Source organism: Lissotriton vulgaris, chromosome 1_1, assembly GCF_964263255.1.
Source record: "Lissotriton vulgaris chromosome 1_1, aLisVul1.2, whole genome shotgun sequence".
NCBI classification, from domain to species: Eukaryota; Metazoa; Chordata; class Amphibia; order Caudata; family Salamandridae; genus Lissotriton; species Lissotriton vulgaris.
Window position 1 is genome coordinate 1,300,750,538 of NC_141685.1, and position 18,175 is coordinate 1,300,768,712.

The window sequence follows — 18,175 nt, forward strand, 5'->3', positions numbered from 1 at the left end:
GTCAATATCTTTTTCATTCGAACGGCGACAAATGTGGATGAATAGAACCCCCGTGTAAGCCTGTGATTCTCTCCAGAAGACTCCTGACCTACTTATGTTACCATCTCACTACGATACTCTAAATTAAGACAAGGGAGTGCGGCTCCCTTGATGAACTGGTAGAGGCAGTGTGGCTTTACACAAGAAGAGAGTGGAGGTATACACTTGTGAGATGCTGGCGGTCCTCCTACATCATGCAACTAGAGGGCCATGATGGTGACATGCTACTCAAGTCAGCCACCTCTGGTTATTTGGAGGCACTGGAGCCTGGCTACCCCCCTCAATCGGGAGCATCCCATTCAGTTCTGTTAAGTAGAACTCTTTTTGTTCAGACCGTCAGCTATGCAATGTTATGACAATTGTTTTCTGTCGAGAGGGGGAATGTATTTAGCAATGTTGTATTGCTGCAGTGAGGGGCAGAGAGTCCAATGATTGGTTTGTTAATGCAATGCCTTATTGTCACCCACACAGTTAACCATGAACACAATTCAGTATGTTGGGTATCTGGTAAACCTTACATCTTGGAACATACTTGGGCTTCATAACACCTTAAAACCAGGTTGATTTTTAATTATTTAGATAGGCATGACATACACATCGCACTCCTCCAGAAGTCACACTGGACACCCATAATGGACAAAACATTGGGCACAAGCGGGCTGTGTATAGACTAGCATAGTGTTATTCCTCATAAGGTTGCAGTGTTTTAACAGTAATTGAGCTTGGGGTCCCCTTTACGGTTACACACTCATTGGTAGACCATGTCCATTTGGCAATCGTGCAAGGCTGCTTGTTCGGCATGCCCTTAACTCTGTTGAACACCTATATTTTCAATGTCGACGATCCTGATTTTTTCACATCAGTATGGAGACACCTGCACACACTGTCAGCAGCCAATATATTGTAAGAAGGGGATATGAATACCTATTTGGATACCATGTTGGATATGTCAGCTCTCACTGATTGGCCCAGCAAACAATCAGCCATTGTCATCCGAAAGCGCCTGGAGGAATATGGGTTGGTGGATGCCTGCCGTCTGCTACATCCGCTACTAAAAGATGGCACTTTTGTATCTTCTGTGACAGGGCGTGGTCCAGATTGGACTACTTGCTGATATCAAGGGAGACTTGCCCGTGAGTAGCAGAATTAAATAACATGCTTAAAACTATTGGATCACTCCCCTGTGCTGCTGTGCTTAATGTTGCCAATGTCACTCCTGCCCCTTTCACATGGAGATTCCGTGCAATGGCGCCCCTCAAAGCGGTTTTCTGGGAGGGGAGTGCCGTCTGAAATAATTGGCACCGGTCAAACCAGGCAACCCTGGCGAATATCTGGGAGCACCTCACAGAGTTCCATGACTTACCTGAGCAGGAATCGCAGTTTCTCTCAAAACGACATGTAGTGTGGGCATAGGATGAGGAAGGTCAGCCTGGAAACAACCTAGCTGCCTAGCTGAGTGAACAGGAACACAGTCAAAATAATAAGTCCATCCAGGGGTAAGCCCAAAAAATGGTTGAAGCTGGAATACCTATAGGGGAGACATTTGTGTACCCCCGGAACCTGTCTCATTAGAGGAACATTTGTCGCCATAGCCTGTGACACCAACTGTGACATGCTGCAAAATTTTTATCCTGTTCTCTCCTTCCCCCCCTTGTCCTGATCTATACTCCTGTTTCCGTGCTTGTGTTCCCACTGCTCCCCCCCTACCCCGCTGCCAACGCTTCACTGTTTTTTTCTAACCCATTGCCACTCTTTCTGCCCTGTGCCTGTTAGCTTGCCCTTTCTTTGTCATTGACATCTCCACCGGCAGTGCCTGCCAGCCCCTATTTAACAAACTGTCACTCACCGCCGTTCCCTCTCCTTTTGTATTAGTCCTCAAATTACCACTTTTACATCTAATAAATACCCTTACATTGCAGTGGCAAACGGGCCTACCGTACTGAGCGCACTCGCAGACCTCCCAAGGGGCAAATACCTTTGTGGAACACACACCTGGTCCAAGAACCCGGACTTATCAACGTTTCCTTCCTGCCCTTCTCACTGCCATCAGGGCCTAAACAACAGCATTTCACTTTGCACCTACCGTGACTACCCTACCACTATGCCCGACCTACAAACAAACCAACGAAGCCTTTAATTAACCTTAAGCACAAACCAAAATGGTGATGCCTAAAAAGTAAAACCCTCCACTAGCCTGAGTAATGTGCTGGCACCTATCCAAACAAGCATTGGCATTGGCATAGCCAAAAGGTCTCGCTTTTGGGCACTTTAAGTATTTAGATATGCAGCACAATATCCTTGGTGCACCAACATGAACTGTTGCGTGGCTAAACACTTATAAGGTTCCCAAAGACGAAACCTATTGGCTATGCCAATTCTTTTTTTCAATATTTCTCCTGCTTATCAGTAAGTTCACAGTGCCAGGGAACCATTCGCTCTATAGGCATTTATTATTGTATTTGTTTACTTTAAACTGGATTCCAGTAGGTTATAATTACTCATTTTAGCACTGATGTTTTTGAGGTAACAAGAGCCATGTCTTCTCTGTGGATGGGACATGTTCAGAAACTTTAAGCCTAGGGATTTAGATTTCATGCTCTGATTGTTGTATGTTCTTACCCAGCCTTTGTTAGCACAGCCATTTAGTACATGGAACTAGAGTGTGCAGGTAAGACTGAAGACATGTGTGTATTCTCTCTCTGTTACATTATTTTCAACTGATTTTTGTGAGTGTCATTTTTTTAACCACAGAATATGACTGTCTGGAAACATGCTTTAGCTCGGTTTTCCTTTTGTGATTGAGTGTGTAATAAATACCTTTTTAATTTTTTCATGGTGTGCTTTTTCAACTCCTTGGGAGAAACGTTTAAAAGTAGTATTTCCAGAAGAGGGCCGCCTGAACTTAGCTGAATACCTCACATATCATTGCTTTGCCATAATACATAGTGCGCTACTTCAGTGCTTTCCCATGGTGCCTCCTTTACAGTTCTGGAAATTTGTGTGGACTTTTTTACATCACTTTTTAAGCAGATAGTGCTATTATTTCTTGCCTGAGCGCATCAAGGTGTTTCTTGTCACTACTAGAGAACAAAAGTAGGACTTGCATTTCAAAACAAATGCTCTTCTGTTTGTATCACATGGTGGACCAGGGATGCATTCTCTTTTAACACAGTTGGCTTAAGTTTCAGAGCAACAATATCCATTGTCTGTGTTCCTGATACAAAGGACGTTCACACAGTGTAAACGCTTCATTGACAACACATGTTGATTGATGTGCTATTATGTGTGTGTTTTCAGGAAATGTAGCTGGTGTGCTTGCAGCTAAGTTTGTGTATTTCACAGCAAAAGTAATTCAAGTTGTGTGTCTACCAAGTGTTAAGTATTAATGTACCTTTCAGGCTCCTCCAGTGGGAGTGTTTTAGGGAAGTGCATTAATTATTTTTGCGTACCCCTGAAAGGTCTCTGTATGCACGGTATAAAACAGTTCCCCTGCAGGAGTGTTTATTTGTAAAGCATACAATGTGTGCTCATTTTTTTGTAAGGCAGCATATTACTCTTGTTACTGTTTTGGTGCCTCTCATTCTCTTGGGCAATGGAAAACAGGAGTGGGGATAGTATTTAATGTTCTTTGTGGCTCTTGTGGCTAATGTTAATTTGATATGTACACATTTTGACTTTTAACTGCATGAGGTCCCTGTGGCCTCTTCCATTCCCACTCCTTGTCTGTTTTCCTTCTTCCTTTCATATCTCCTTTGTCAACTCCCCTCTGTGTCGGTTCAAGCAAACACTAAACCAAAACACATGGGTAAAAAGCATTGTCATTAACCACGCCAATAGCGCTACCTCTCACAAATGCGAGACCTATTGCATTGCAAATGCTTGTTTTATATACTTTAATGTAGGAGTCCGCACAGGTGACCAATCAGACATGCAAGAACTTGGAATAGTATGAAAAAGGGGTGTATTTAATAGTTTTCTGCAGTACCGACAAGTGTGTTTCTAGTATTTCTCTCCCACCAAAAAAGAAAATACAGAATGCTAATTAGTATTTCATGGAAGATCACATTGAAAGTTACATAAAGTTTGACAAAGTATTAGAGATCACTGTTATCTAAATAAGCAACCCAGTCACAAAAGGCAGATTTCATTCATCAACCTCTGACCAAAGTACACTCGAAATCTGTGAAGAGGCCGAGCATACATCTGATTAAGTGGAAGCAGGGTAAATGCTTAAAAGCTAGAAGTTATCTCCAGACCTACAAGATTTCAAAAAAGTAAAGCAAAAGCATGACAGGAAGACAGCTCATTGTAAAAAGAGTCCAAAAACATGACAAGTAAATAGACATACTCACACGTGTCATCTGTTTGTCGAGAAGCTGACAGTGCAGTTCCAGAAAGGAGGACAAGGATAGAACATCTTGCTGAACAAACCCAGAACCTTCAGTTTTCTTAATATGCTTGTCAACTGCAGAGACAACAAACTGGCAGCAGTCTGTTAGAACCTGGGAAGGCTCCTCCACCACTTCAATAAAACGTCTGACTGGTCCAATGGCTTGCAAAAGGACACCACTAACAGTGGCTGATTTATGCAGCTCAACACCCAACCTACACAGATCTAGACCAGCCTCTGGACCAACTAGAACAAGGTACTCTTGTATTTTCCGGATAGATTCTGTTGCTTCCGAAAAGCAGCCATTCTTGCAAAGCCTGCGGCACTGCTCGAGAGTGAGCTCAAGCAAACAATAGGCCTGCTGCAAGTTCAAGGGACCTGGTGTGCCACTACACTCCAGTAAGGATTTGATAAGCAAGCTGAAGATTTGGTCACTGAGAAAAAGCACATCGTCTTTTGCAATAGGACTTCTCTGAGCTTCAAACATATTTGCAGCTGCAGCAACGTGACGGCCAACCAGTGAAATAGTGGAGGAAAGCTCGCTAGGTGAGAGAGCAAGGCTCTTCGCCTCCAAAAGCACCAAATAGCGTACAGCATGCAGTTTACAACAAAAGGCTGACCTGCTTTCCAACAGAGTCCATTGAGGAGACTTAGTGACCCCTTCAGCTGCCTTCCAAAGAACATTAAAGCAGCTCTTGGCGATGGCTAGGTAATCCTTCTCCAGCTCCTCAGACAGGCTGCTGCTGCCGGCAAGCAAGTTGTACAAGAGATCACCAAACTTGGCACATCCATCATAGGCACCCTGAGCAGCAACATTTTTTAGGAAATGGAATAGAATCTTTTCCAGGTAAAGTGGTGTGCGTTGCGCTACTGCTGCAGTGTACCCCCGGCATGCCTGCTCTGCCAGGACTAGGAGGCTCTGGAAATGCCCATTACATGATTTGCATTCTGCTACCCGCTGGTTACAGGCACGGAGGATTCGATCACACACAGTTCTGTAATCCAGTATCTGGTCTGCAGTCAACCCTTCACTGACCTGGCAAGCCTGAAAGTTAAAACCGAGAATAAGTAAAAGCAAGTGGCACTAGAAAGGTAGTCTGTCTAACTTTATGTTAAACATTATCAGACATTGTGATGCTGAAGTGAAAGAGGGATGACGGAGAATCGATGGAAAGTCATGCCTCAATGTCAAATACACATCTTCACTGAATAGGCAGGCTTTCATTAAGCAGATTTACGTACATTATTGGAGGAGCCAACTCGTAAGTTGGATTTTACGAAAACAAATGTGGCTCAACCAAATCTCACCTTTATCTCTGACAACAGTTTCTCAACCTCTTCCTGAGAACTTAATCGCTTCTCAAAGTCCGCTCCTTTCAGTGTTTTCATTCTCAATGATCTAAAAAGCAATAGAAACAGCAGGTTACACTGCAAGCATTGAGAGGCATTAAAAGATGCAAAGTTCACACAGGCCGCTACAACCAGGTCTATCAAACTCCGAAACTAATTTAGAGGTGGCTAGTGGTTCACAAATCATTATTATCCATGGTTTAGTTGCATTGTAGTTTAATCTTGCCAAACGTTATTTTGTGGTACAAAAGCTGTAGTTCTGAATCAAAACGAAGTACCGTAATGGTTAATATAGGTCTTGCATTTTTGGGTGCCTTTACTTTCAATAGTGCTACTTATCTTTGGGATTGTTGAAAAGATTTTTTTAATCCCCAAGACCTTCGCAAATATCTTTTCAACCAAGCAGGATGTGTTACTACAAGTTGGAATGCTCTGCAGCAAACAGTTAAAATGTCTGATTTTATGTATGAGATGCAGCACTTCCTGATGATCAAGTAACTATGTGCACTTGTTTGGCAGCACCTGATTAAGTTACCTTTTTTAAATGAGCCAGGAACAATAAAGGAAGCACATTGCCACACAAGGGTACTGGACGACGGCGGCTGTATTGTGTATCATATACAATGAAAAATTGAAATTTGTGCGAGAGTCACTGAGTTAACTTACTGGTTATCCGCCTGACATTTCCCTCTAATATGGCTGTTGAACACTGACCTAGTTCTTGGAGACCACTTCCTACCTGGAAGTACCTTGCACTGCATTGAGACATCTGGTCATCCCCTATCCTTCCCTCAGGCTTTTTAGAGCATCAGTCCTTATGATGACCTGGGCATTCTTTTGGTGAATACACCATTGACCTCTACGTTTTGAAGCAAGTTTCATATGCTCAAGTAGTTTCATAATCTGTAAACATTCAATGCAAAACATGCATTTTTATTTTAGTCTGTTAGGATTGTCTAGTTTCACGCTTTGATCCTTTTAAATGCTTCGTATGAAACACGTTTTTCGCACAGAGCTTGGTTTTTTTATTCACCCGTCAATGAATTGCGCATTTTGTACATATCAAAATGTCTTTAATATTCTAACTCAATAGTATATTTTTCCAGTATTTAATTACTGATCATGTTTACTTTAACAAAGTATGTGATTGCCGATTTTTGGTGGCCTGCCAAAGTCCAAGCAAAAAATAAACAAGCCTTTAACTTCTGCATTTATCTTGCCAAATTTGCTGTGCTTCAAAGACTGAGGTCACATGTCAGGTTATATCTTCTGACAAACTGCTTTTTAGGTCTCGCCTGTCAATGCGCATTGAGCGGAGCGAGACTATAGGGGCTTAAACAAGGTTTAACTAGCTGGCGATTTGATGCAGTGCATGTGCGCTTTTAGCTCAATGCGCAAGCGCAATGAGTTAAAATGCACGTGCACAGCATCAGATCGCCAGTCTTCGCCATCTGTTCCCCAGCTTGGTGCCGCCAGCACCTCCCCTCTCTCTCCCCGCACACAGCCAGGCTTGCATTTCTCCTCCCTCTCCCCAGCCGCCAGCACCTCCCTCTCTGTCCCTGCAGTTTCACGGCCGCCAGGCTCGCTTTCTCCTTCCCCTCCCCAGCCGCCAGCACCTCCCCTCTCTCTCCCTGCAGTTTCACAGCCGCCAGGCCGGGTCTCCCTTTATTTTACTTTTCTTGTTGTATATAAATTGTACATTAAACACAAACGGCCTTCCCTTCAAATAATTCCGTAATTCGGCACTCATCATTGCTTTCTTTGGGTAATGAAAACAACTTTCGCTGTTAAATATATTGGACCTCTATCACGTGCTGTGCTGTGTGTTTAAGAGGGCGAGGCTGTAGCGCAGAAGGTGTCATGCACTCCGCAGCTTAAGAAACCTGTTTATCTTTAGCGATGCTAATAAGGATGAATGTGGCGATTCCTTGCTGTGAAGAAGCCTTAAGCCGCGCGGTCATTTGTTAATATTTCCGACGTCAGCCATTGTGCACGTGAAATCTTCAGAGTAGCGTTCCCGTCTTTCCTCTGATCTGGGGCAGCATACGAGGAAGTAATTTAGTTTTTATTAATACCAAGGTCACGTTACTGACAGATTTGATGCAGTTCTGTTTCCTGATTTGCCCGTGCAACCAGTCGCGTAGCTTCCATTTGTGCGGCAGGTGCAGTGGTACCGGGGCACACTGCACTCATGTGATTGCTGTATTTCAAAGTTCAAACAAAAGCAACGGAGTCTTTTCTTTTCTTGCAATAGGGCCCGTGACCCACGGGCTACGCCACTGCCTGCCACCCTCCCTGGTCTGCAGTCACAGACTCATGACTTTCCTGTCACTTCTGTGTGTTTGTGACTGCAGAGTGCGGGTAAGTTTTCTGCCAGGGCGGCGCTTCTTTCTGCAGCAGTTCCTTTGGCCTTGTGACCGGGCTGGGTGTCTCTTGTGAAGAGCAGCACACATGCAGTCTTGCAGTTCTTCCCTGTCCTCCTATGAAATCCTCTAAAATGGCACGTCATGTACTGACTTTGTTAGGCTACTAGGGTGAATTAAGTGGTGTAAATGTTAAAACAAATTCGAATAATTAGCCAGCATGCAATGTGTTCACATGTCGCATGGCAGTGCATTTTCACAAAACCAGACGTTTGTATTTACAAGCCTGTTTCTTTTTATAGTCGTGTAAATACAACACATTACAAATGCTATAGGTGTCACATTTGCAAAAAGTTAAAACTATTGGCATTGTAAATGACAAAGCTATTAATTTTGATATTTTCAAGACCAACACATTAAAAAAAAATTGTCATTTACAAAACCAATAGCTCCAACTTTTCTAATGCAAGACCTATTGCATTTCCAATGCTTGTTTTGTTTAACATGTGGGTTGATTTTGGAAAATAGGTCTTCGAAGGACCCTTTTGAAATAGTGAAGGAGCTCGCAAATCCCAGTGGTCTTTCTCAGTCTCTACCCCCTCTCTAACTCATTGTGAAGAAGTGAGTAACTCCACATTTCTAAAATGTACTCCACATTAAAAACGCAACCAGCATTAGAGAAGACTAATAGGAAACTTTTAGAGGTCAACCCTGAAACCATATCTCATTCATTTAAGCTGATTTCGGAAGAGCAAGTGGAGAAATTGATGAAAGAAGTAAAATCCTGAACTCAGTTGGACCCATGCCCACATTTTATCTACTCATGTCTAGCATCAACATTGATCCCATATCGGACACAGTTATTTAAAGGTTTATCGCCTGAGGCAATGCATCCAGATTCTTGGAAACAAGCAATGGTTACGCCCCTGGCCAAAGAATCTGGCATGGATGTCTCCATTCTTTCAAACTACCAGCCAATCTTTCAACGTCCCTACTTTGTCCAGAAATTTTGAGAAATTGGTCAATGGTCAGCTGACTACTTACCTGAAGATCAAAGGGCTATTGGATCCTTCTCATACAGGCTTAAGGGCCAAGAACAGTATAGAGGCTATTGTGTTAGCCGTGCTTGATAACATCAGATTGCTAGTAGACCAGGGCACAGCAGCTGCCATGATACGATTAGATCTTTTGCGGCTTTCAATACTGTGTCACACAGTTTACCAATGAAAAAAATGGCATGAAATTAGATCCATTCCAAAACGTAGCAATGGTTTAGTTCTTTTTGTCGGAAATAGAACTCAAACAGTACAGCATGGCCCTTTTAAGTCACATCCTAAAACAGTTAAGTGTGGAGTCCCACAGGGTCCTCTTTAAGTCTGACACATGATACTTGTGTATCTTCCCTGGCAAAGAAAGATAATAAATGGGGTTTTGATATTCCTTTGCGGATGACACAGCTGGTGACTTCAATAGGAGGAGGACATGAAGATACCAGAAACAAGCAGGTAAAATGCTTATCAGAGACTGCAATTTGGATGTCAGATCACTGCTTCAAATTGAATGCAGAAAATCTGAAATTCTACTTTTCAGAGGTGCAAACCTGACTTGGGATACCTCATGGTGGCCAAGTCCACTGAGAGCCACACCAGAGCCCAAGAAGGTAGTGAAAAATCTGAGAGACCTCATTGATAACTCCTTCTCTATGTAAAATCAAGTTCTCTACCTGTGGCGAGTGTTTTGCCACTTTAAAATGACTAAGGAGACTTTTTAAATAGACCACAGTCAATTGCAGGAAAACAATATTCCAGGCCCTCATAATTAGTAGGCTGGATTTATGCGAATGCTGTGGGTGTTTGGGAATAGCAGATTATCTGTTTCCCCAACTAAAAAGTTACGCAAAATGCAGCAGTCAAACTCACAGATTAATATATTTCTGCATCAGCTTGTCTAGTGAGGCTACATTGGTTGCCCATGCGCCAAAAAAAGCGAATTTCAAATTACTTAGTCAAGCGCTCAAAGCGCTTAAAAGACAGGCTCAGTAACCCTACAAATCAGTTTGGGAGTCTACATTCCTACTCATGATCAGAGATCGTTCACTAGCCAAATCAATGCAGATAAAAAGAGTTCGAGCTGGAGGCCGCTTTGTTTCTCATCTAGCAGCTGTTCAGTGGAATAAGCTACCTTTGGATCTGCATCTTCTGGAAGAACATATGGGATTCAGGGAGAAATGAAGAACTTGGGGGTATATGTACAAGAACTGCCACTAACTAGTGTTACTTAGAGCCACTTTTCTTAATGCGGCATATCACCAAAAACGATCGCCCTGTTAACGATGTTTTTGCAATACGTTGCTACATGGTGATAGTTTCAGGTAGCTGCGGTGAAAACTGCCGCTAACGAGCGTGAAGGAGATAAAAATTATGATGTTAGCAGGCAAAAACTGAAGGCACGGCCAATTTGCGGACAAAAACTCACGTTCGTGAGCAGAACTTAGCCTTTTTTGCCTCTAGATGCAAAAATAGCTAATAGGTACACCTCAAATTAAAAAAAAGAAAAGGAAAAACAATTGGATGCAGAATAGACCAGTCAGGGACAAGTGCAGCACAGATCAACAACCTCCCCCAAAAGCCAGGATGACCAGCCAGAGTCCATGGGGAAGAGGAAATGTAGAATCAGGGCTACATATAGGAAAAGAGCTGCATCGCTGGTGAAAACCTGTGACGCATCACTTTTCATAGTGCTCCCCTTGCAACTCCATGGCAGCCAAAACCTTGAAAGAAAGGACAGACCCTGGGGCCTAGAGGCCTCGCTGTGTCTGGGACCCAGAGTGGGATGCGGAGGTGCTGTGGAGTTGCTGGGCCATGGCGGTAGACATTGAGGCGTCAGCGCTCGCCCTTACCTGGGGGTGAAGTCTGCCAGGTCACATGGAGACACGTTGCTGACCCGTGCGAGAAGACAGCCTGGTGCCCCTTGGAGCTGTGAACAGTAGATGCGCTATTGCGCACCAACGCAGGGAGTGTCTGCATTGCATACCACGCACCACCACTACACCGGGGTGCACGGAGGGAATTTACCAATGGTGGGACTCTCATATCTGCATCACAGGCCAGAGGATGTTGCGTTGGCCGGAAGCCGTGGAGGGTGAGGAGCCTGAGCTGTGCGGAGTGCTGAAACTTCACACATAAGTGGGCCCTGTTGCATCACCTGCTTCGGGAGGTTCCCCAGTGGAATTGGTGGCGATTGCTGCACCCAGGCTTGTGAAATCCCACTTGGCTGAGGCTCCTGCTGGCTGAGTCACAGATTTGGAAAGAGTGCAGTGGATTGCACCACGGTGTCAATGTCCAGTAGAGGAGAAGGTGGGACGCGTAGCGGAGGAGGCCCGGGTGTCGAGTCGGGCCAAGGCCTAGTGCCAGTGGGTGATGCATCCCCCAATGGCGTCTCCTCCACTGTGGCGGAAGAGCGTTGCTCACCTGCTTTCAAGCAGTGCAAGAAGAGGAAACATAACATGATAACTTTCTGATATTCTCATGTTATGTTTCCTTTGAAGGCAGGCGGGTGGGTGGGCTGCTTTACTCTCAGAGCAGGGTTGGGGCAGAGTGGTACGTCCACTCAAGTGTGCAATAACTGTTTGGACGGCCCTCTCAGGTTGCCCAAAGCAGTCATGCACACTTCCGTGTTCACAATGCAGGCTGCATTACAGCCTGCATAGATAACATGCCCACCCCTCTAGCTCCTGGCTGAACGCCTTGTCACGGGGATCAAGAACAATCACAATGCCACATTGCACCGTTGTGATTGGCTATGGGGAGGTAGCCTGGCTGCCTGCTTCCTGTTTCTGGAAGCAGACTCCGGAAAGTAGGAGAACAGAAGATGCAGAACCCGGCCTCGAGGTAAGATGTTTTAATAAATATATTTACAACCCCCCCTCCAGTGTCCTATCCCAGGTCTCCCACCTCCCAGCTGTCCAGTCCCCCCCCTCCCCCCACAACACTACTTAATGGTGGCCGCTGTGCGGTCATGTGCTGCAGGCATACCACTGGTGCACCAAAGGCAAGCCTGTCTGTGTGCCCCTGGACCCCACCCAGCACCAAAGACCCTTCCTCTCGGACACTCCACTGCTAAAACGCCAGCACCCTCCTCACCACCAGCCCTGGACGCCACATCGCCTGCATCTAGCATCACTGAAATATCCTTGCACCCTTCGCCTGCCGAAATTGCAAAGGCACCTTCTGCCACATCAGCACACCAGCGTCTCCGTTCGCCCAGCCCACCAACAGTGCAGCAGACCGGCTCAACTGCATCCTCCTCAACGTGTGGTCTCTTCACAAACACGCAACAGAAATCTGGGACCTCCTCAACGCCACCTCTTCAGACCTCGCCTAGTTCACAGAAACCTGGACCAACCTCTGCTCTGGACATCACCATCCACAACGGCTACAAATTCACCTGCACAGACCTCCCCGAGTACCCAGGAGGAGGCACTGCCGTTGTCTAAAAAAGCACACTCCAACAGACCACGCACTCTAATGACCCAACGGCTACCATGGAACATCTTCACTTCCAGATGCGAAACAATCCCAATCCCACCCTCAGCAGCACCCTTGTCTACAGGCCGCCCGGACCATGAACGCCCAGTCACTGATGCCATTGTAGACCTCATCGCACCCTAGGCTCTGCCATACACCGACTATATCCTACTCTGACACCTCAACTTCCACCTGGACAATCCCAGTGACCAGAACACCACCACCCTCCTGGCGAACCTCGCCAACATTAAACTCGAACAGCTATTCACCGCACCAACCCACGTAGCCAGACACGCTCGACCCAGTCTTCTCTGCCAGCAGGAACTTCAACTACAGCCACACCCCGAACTCACCTGGACCAACCATCATAATATACATCACACCTTCACCCAGCCCACCGTACATCACAGCCATCATCGTCCCCCCAGCTGCAATTGGATCAAGGCTATCAAAGAAATTTGGCAACTCCCACAGCACCACCCCTCCACCAACGCTTACAGATGCCAACACCGCACCGCACAAACTCTACTGATGGAGCTCCAACTTCGCCAACACCCTGGCAGCTCCTCTGTGTCAGTGGACAGAGCATTTGGGGGTGGGGCGCTAGCCGCCAGGGAAGGTGATAAGACACCCTGGATGGCAAACTAGAATCTGTACAAAGGGTCGCATCTAGCAATATGCGTGAACTTGTGAAGGCCTATGCCACAGTATACCTGCGTCAGGAAGGATGTATGCAGGGTGGGCGTTCCCATGCAACAAGGTCTCGTAGGAGTGGTGCAGTGAAATCTAGGAGATTTCACTGCAACAATTCCAGGACACCAGTCAAAACCTTACGCCTGCCTCATGGCGGGCATAAGAGTGACTCAGTGCCACAGACAGGCCTGCCCTATGCATTGCTGGAGTTGCATCATGCTAGTCACAAAATTGCAGCATTGCGTGTCTTTAGCCCCGACATACGTCAGGAATACGGACATTTGTAAATCCATGCAAAATGGATGGCCGTACAGTAAATACGGCGCATTCATGTCGCAGCGATGCAACACTTCATGAATGAGACCCAGGACTGCGCCCTATCTTATTGTGGGGCGTATTCCTGAGCTTTTGTTTTGGCACAGGGCAGCAATCAATCAATCACTGCATTTATAAAGCGCACTACATACCTGGGAGGGTCTCAAGGAGCTGGGGGGGGGGGGGAGGGGGGCCGCTACTGATCGAAGAGCCAGGTCTTGAGGAGTCCCCTGAAGGCCAGCAGGTCCTGAGCCTGTCGTAGGCTGGTGGGGAGAGCGTTCCAGGTCTTGGTGGCGGGGTAGGAGAAGGATCTGCCGCCGGCGGTGGTTTTCAAGATACGAGGGACTGTGGCGAGGGCGGGGGCGAGGTTGGCTGAGTGGAGGCTTCGGGTGGGGTTGTGGAAGCTGAGTCGGTTGTTGAGGTATGTAGGTCCGGTGTTGTGTAGGTCTTTGTGTGCGTGGATGAGGAGTTTGAAGGTGATCCTCTTGTTGATGGGGAGCCAGTGCAGGCCTCTCAGGCGGTGGGTGATGTGGCTGCGTCGGGGGATGTTGAGGATCAATCATGCCGAGGCGTTCTGGATTCGTTGTAGTCGTTGCAGTACAGCAATATTTTTAGCTGAGCTGTCCAGCACCAAAACCTCTGAAATGAGGCCCCTGGTGTTTGCACCAATTTTACAACTTGCTAATTTCTGGTCTTAAAAAAATGCCTCCGACTGAACTTTGAGGAAGTTTTGGGGTTTTTTCACCATACAAGGAATTCTTTGCAAATATTGCGAAGTGGGGTTAGCTGCAGTTTTTGCACAGGAACGCCCACCTCGCATCTCATTTTTGTTAACTCTAACAGAAGTGGCTATCTTTAAAATTCACCTTTTTTCTGGAAAAGTGCAGCTAACTCCAGTTAGCAGCATAGCAGCAACTTGTAAATAAGGTGATAAATAGCTGCTGCAATGTCAAAAAATGTACAGCACGGCAACGTTAAGTCCTTGTACATATGCCCCTTGGTTGTTTAGAACATAGTGATGAGCTTTATGTGCTACCTATCACCTCTACAAATGACAGTTTGCCGTATCAACCCATTATATGCTCTAGAGCAGGGCCTTAAGTGGGATGAAAAATGGCCAATGTAATTAAGGGTGTAGCTTAAAAGCACTTAAGCTAAAAATCTGTGCTTAGATAATGTGCCGCCAGACTTGTATTATGCTGTTTTTGTCATTGCATCCAGATGTAGGATACAAGTTACATCATACCTACAACAAGTCAGCACTATTCGCTTTGTCAGCAGTTTTTAGTTGAGTTAGATAAATAAGCATAAACTATGGCTTGTATATAATAATGAAAAAGCTTCCACTTAGAGCCCAGGTGACACCACGACAATGTTGCTGCTCCAGAGTTTTAAAAAGAAATGGGAAATCCAGAGAGAAAGGGACTCTTTCAAGGATTTCCCTTCCCCTACAACGATCACCACACAGGACGTCACTTCTCCACTAGTGAGAGGAGCAGTGTGAGTAGCGCACATCATACAAATTTGGCTGGGTAAGGGGTTCGAACAGTAAAAGAAGCCGTTTCGGTACTTTTGTCCTGTACTCTACCGTCGGACTTGGCCAGGTTTGGGAAATATATGGCCGAGCTTCGAATTAGGCTTATGGAAGAAGAGGGGCCAGGCAAGATGAAAGACAATTTGGCTTAATAAGTAATATGCCTCCACCAGCCAGTCGGTGAAGATGTTATTTTAGCTATTACATTTTAGAACTTACATGAAACTTTGCAAAAATGCTGAACTGGCAGTTTCTTGCCATCTTACCAATGTGCATACTTACTTTGTTTATAATGCTTTGATAGTGCTACATGTAAATCTCTTTCTTTTATAATTGTTGCTTCATTTTTCTTTTAAACTGTATGTAAGATGTATTGCAAATGGTTTTACGTAACTGTGCAATATAAATAAAAAATAATTTATTTATTCATGTGCCTGCTGTCACTGCAGTCCGGAAAAATCGGACCGCCAGGGCACAAACAGAGCCCGAAAGAGACCGTTTCAAGCCCCTCTTTTAAAAAAAAAATGCCGGTGCTCAGACCCGTCCCACTTAAAGCCCTGCTCTAGAGGCTGATTGATGTAATTTACAAAAACAACTAAATTAAAGAAATAAATAGTGAGCTGCCCAACAAACTTCCCCCTCCCCACCAAATTAGTTTAGATACAAGTACTGTATAAATAACAGAGCAAAGGCAAGTGACAACACAATTTCCACCAGCTGCCCACGTAACAGCTTTGCCCTAGCTGTTAATCCCATTACTTCTTCAATTCAATCCCACACAGCAATCAGTCATTTGACGCTCATTGGCTGTTGAATATGTAATTCAATCTTATATGTTACGAATATGTTCTTTATTTCTATGGTTGTACGTCACTCTGTCATTCCCGAATGTGCAGGGACTACATAAGTGACGTCACCGCTGTCATCTGTCAGTTGCTGTTTCCGCACTGCCAGTGGCTGCGTCCCTTCTGCTGGCTCCCTGTGGGCCCTTTCACTCAGTTAATAAATAGTAACTTTTATACTTAAATGGTGTTACTGTGTCTAACTCCCCCCACAACAACGGCATTTCGCTTATTCCATTTCCCCCTGCTGAATGGTCTAGCTTCTCTTTTCCATGCCACCTCCCCCTCATTTCAATGCCATTTCCAAGTCATCTTGTTACCCTTTGTTGCCTTCTTTCCATTTGGACCTTTTTTCAAAACGGTTTTATTGAATGCCGGATAACCTATTTCCAGCCACTCCTCTGCCCTGTACTTTTATCACCAGTGCCTCTTTGTAATCTTCCATCACAGTCCAATATTTACTCGTTCTTCTTGCGCTCGTTCTTTGCTGACCACTGGTTATTGTTATAGATTATTGCCCACTGCTGCAGATATGACCCTGCCCTAATAATGTCCTATTGTTGACCTTCGCCCCTTGTGCCTGCTCACCTGCTTCGCTTCGGACTGGCCACAACGTCCCCGAAGTACATACGGCTCCCAGCCCGCTTGTTCCCCGTTCAAATCAACACCGCAGCCAATCAGCGGCGCGCGGCGCTCGCACTGACGTCATCGATCTACGCTTCTCATTCTACGTCGCCGGAAAGAGGAAGCAAAACTCCGATTTGCTTGGATTAATCGTAGAGTGTCCGTATCTTGAACAAGACAACGTTATCATTTATTTATTATTGTTCTTTTTTTGTATAGTGCTTTTAGTTCCTCTTCGGTAACTTTAGTGCGGGCAGTGGATGCAGCATGGTTGTTTTAAGTCTGGCTCCGAGGGGTGACAATGCGTCTGCTGCGTGCATCTTCCAACTATAATAGTGTAGGAGAAGCTCACACGCTTCATACATTTATACATATTTAAAGCGTTTGTTTTAGATTATAACATTTGTATAATTGGAACCTGTTTAATCATTCTATGTAATTGAGGAATCGTTTTCTACCCTGCCTTGGATTTATCACAACAAAGAAGGTATGATTATTTTCTGCTCTTATCAAGGAAACATTTGTCTTTCCTCTTTGAAACTTTTCCAAATTGAGGATGGGAAAATAACTAAACTGAAAACAGTGACGTGTACATGGTGGGCTGTTAGGACGAGGGCGCCCAAATAAAACAGAACTTTTACTCTGGTATACGTGCGATCTCCTTTTATCTGTTCACTGGCTGTCAAGAGTCGACCTGACAATGTTGGCTGTGGATAGTGAGCTTGATTCTGACGCCATTGAAATTGAATTATTTAGTCCTAGTTTTGAGATTGAATTATTTAGTCCTAGTGTTGTTTTCTTGAAGATCTTTGACACATAGCTGCCAGTCAGTCAAAAAGTTTTATTTCGGACACACATGTGACCATAAAAGCACACATTTAAAATAGCTGGAATAAAACAACAGGCAGGTTTCCATAATTACAATAACATGCATAAGATTGAAAGACAACCTCAATGAATATCGCACACACTAATACATTACATGACATAAAACATACGAAGTGCAAAACAATTTAACAACAGTGCCGTTTGAGTTTAATAAAGAGTAAATATGTCGAATTTGGTCAATTTATTAAAACATTAATAAAGAGTAAATATGTCGAATTTGGTCAATTTATTAAAACATCTGTGTTTTTCTGCTAGTGCACATTTAAGGAAAGAGCAGATGCATAGACAAGTGGATGTGGAATCAAGTTGTTGCATGTACACAGGGGCTGATCTTGAGGCTACGTACCCATGCTTATGTAAAACCATCATTAAAAACCTTTTAGTAGATCGTTATAAAATTTACAAAAATTGTTAAAATGCAGCAAATTTTGCGGAAAGTACTCATCACATGGGCGTATCAGGACTTCAGCGGGCTCGAACTGACCAAGGGGGAAACCAAGGTGCCACCTCACAAAACCTATCCTAAACCTGGTGAGTAGTAGCCTGTCCCAGAAGCCATTAACCCACTCTAAGTATGGCTCCAGGAGGGGAGAAGTTTGAATCTCAAAATA

General features: G+C 44.8%; 1 protein-coding gene across 1 annotated transcript in view; it reads right to left on the reverse strand.

Moving 5' to 3' along the window:
* ESPL1 (extra spindle pole bodies like 1, separase) overlaps nt 1-16,715 on the reverse strand; it is a 600,179-nt gene extending 583,464 nt beyond the window's left edge. Inside the window, exons 1-3 of the mRNA XM_086929411.1 lie at nt 16,641-16,715; nt 5,738-5,828; nt 4,392-5,474 (exon numbers count right to left, since the gene is read on the reverse strand). Coding sequence (XP_086785537.1) covers nt 4,392-5,474; nt 5,738-5,828; nt 16,641-16,681 — 1,215 coding nt within the window. The 5' untranslated portion in view covers nt 16,682-16,715. The remainder of the gene's footprint in view (nt 1-4,391; nt 5,475-5,737; nt 5,829-16,640) is intronic.
* Nucleotides 16,716-18,175: the final 1,460 nt, after the last annotated feature.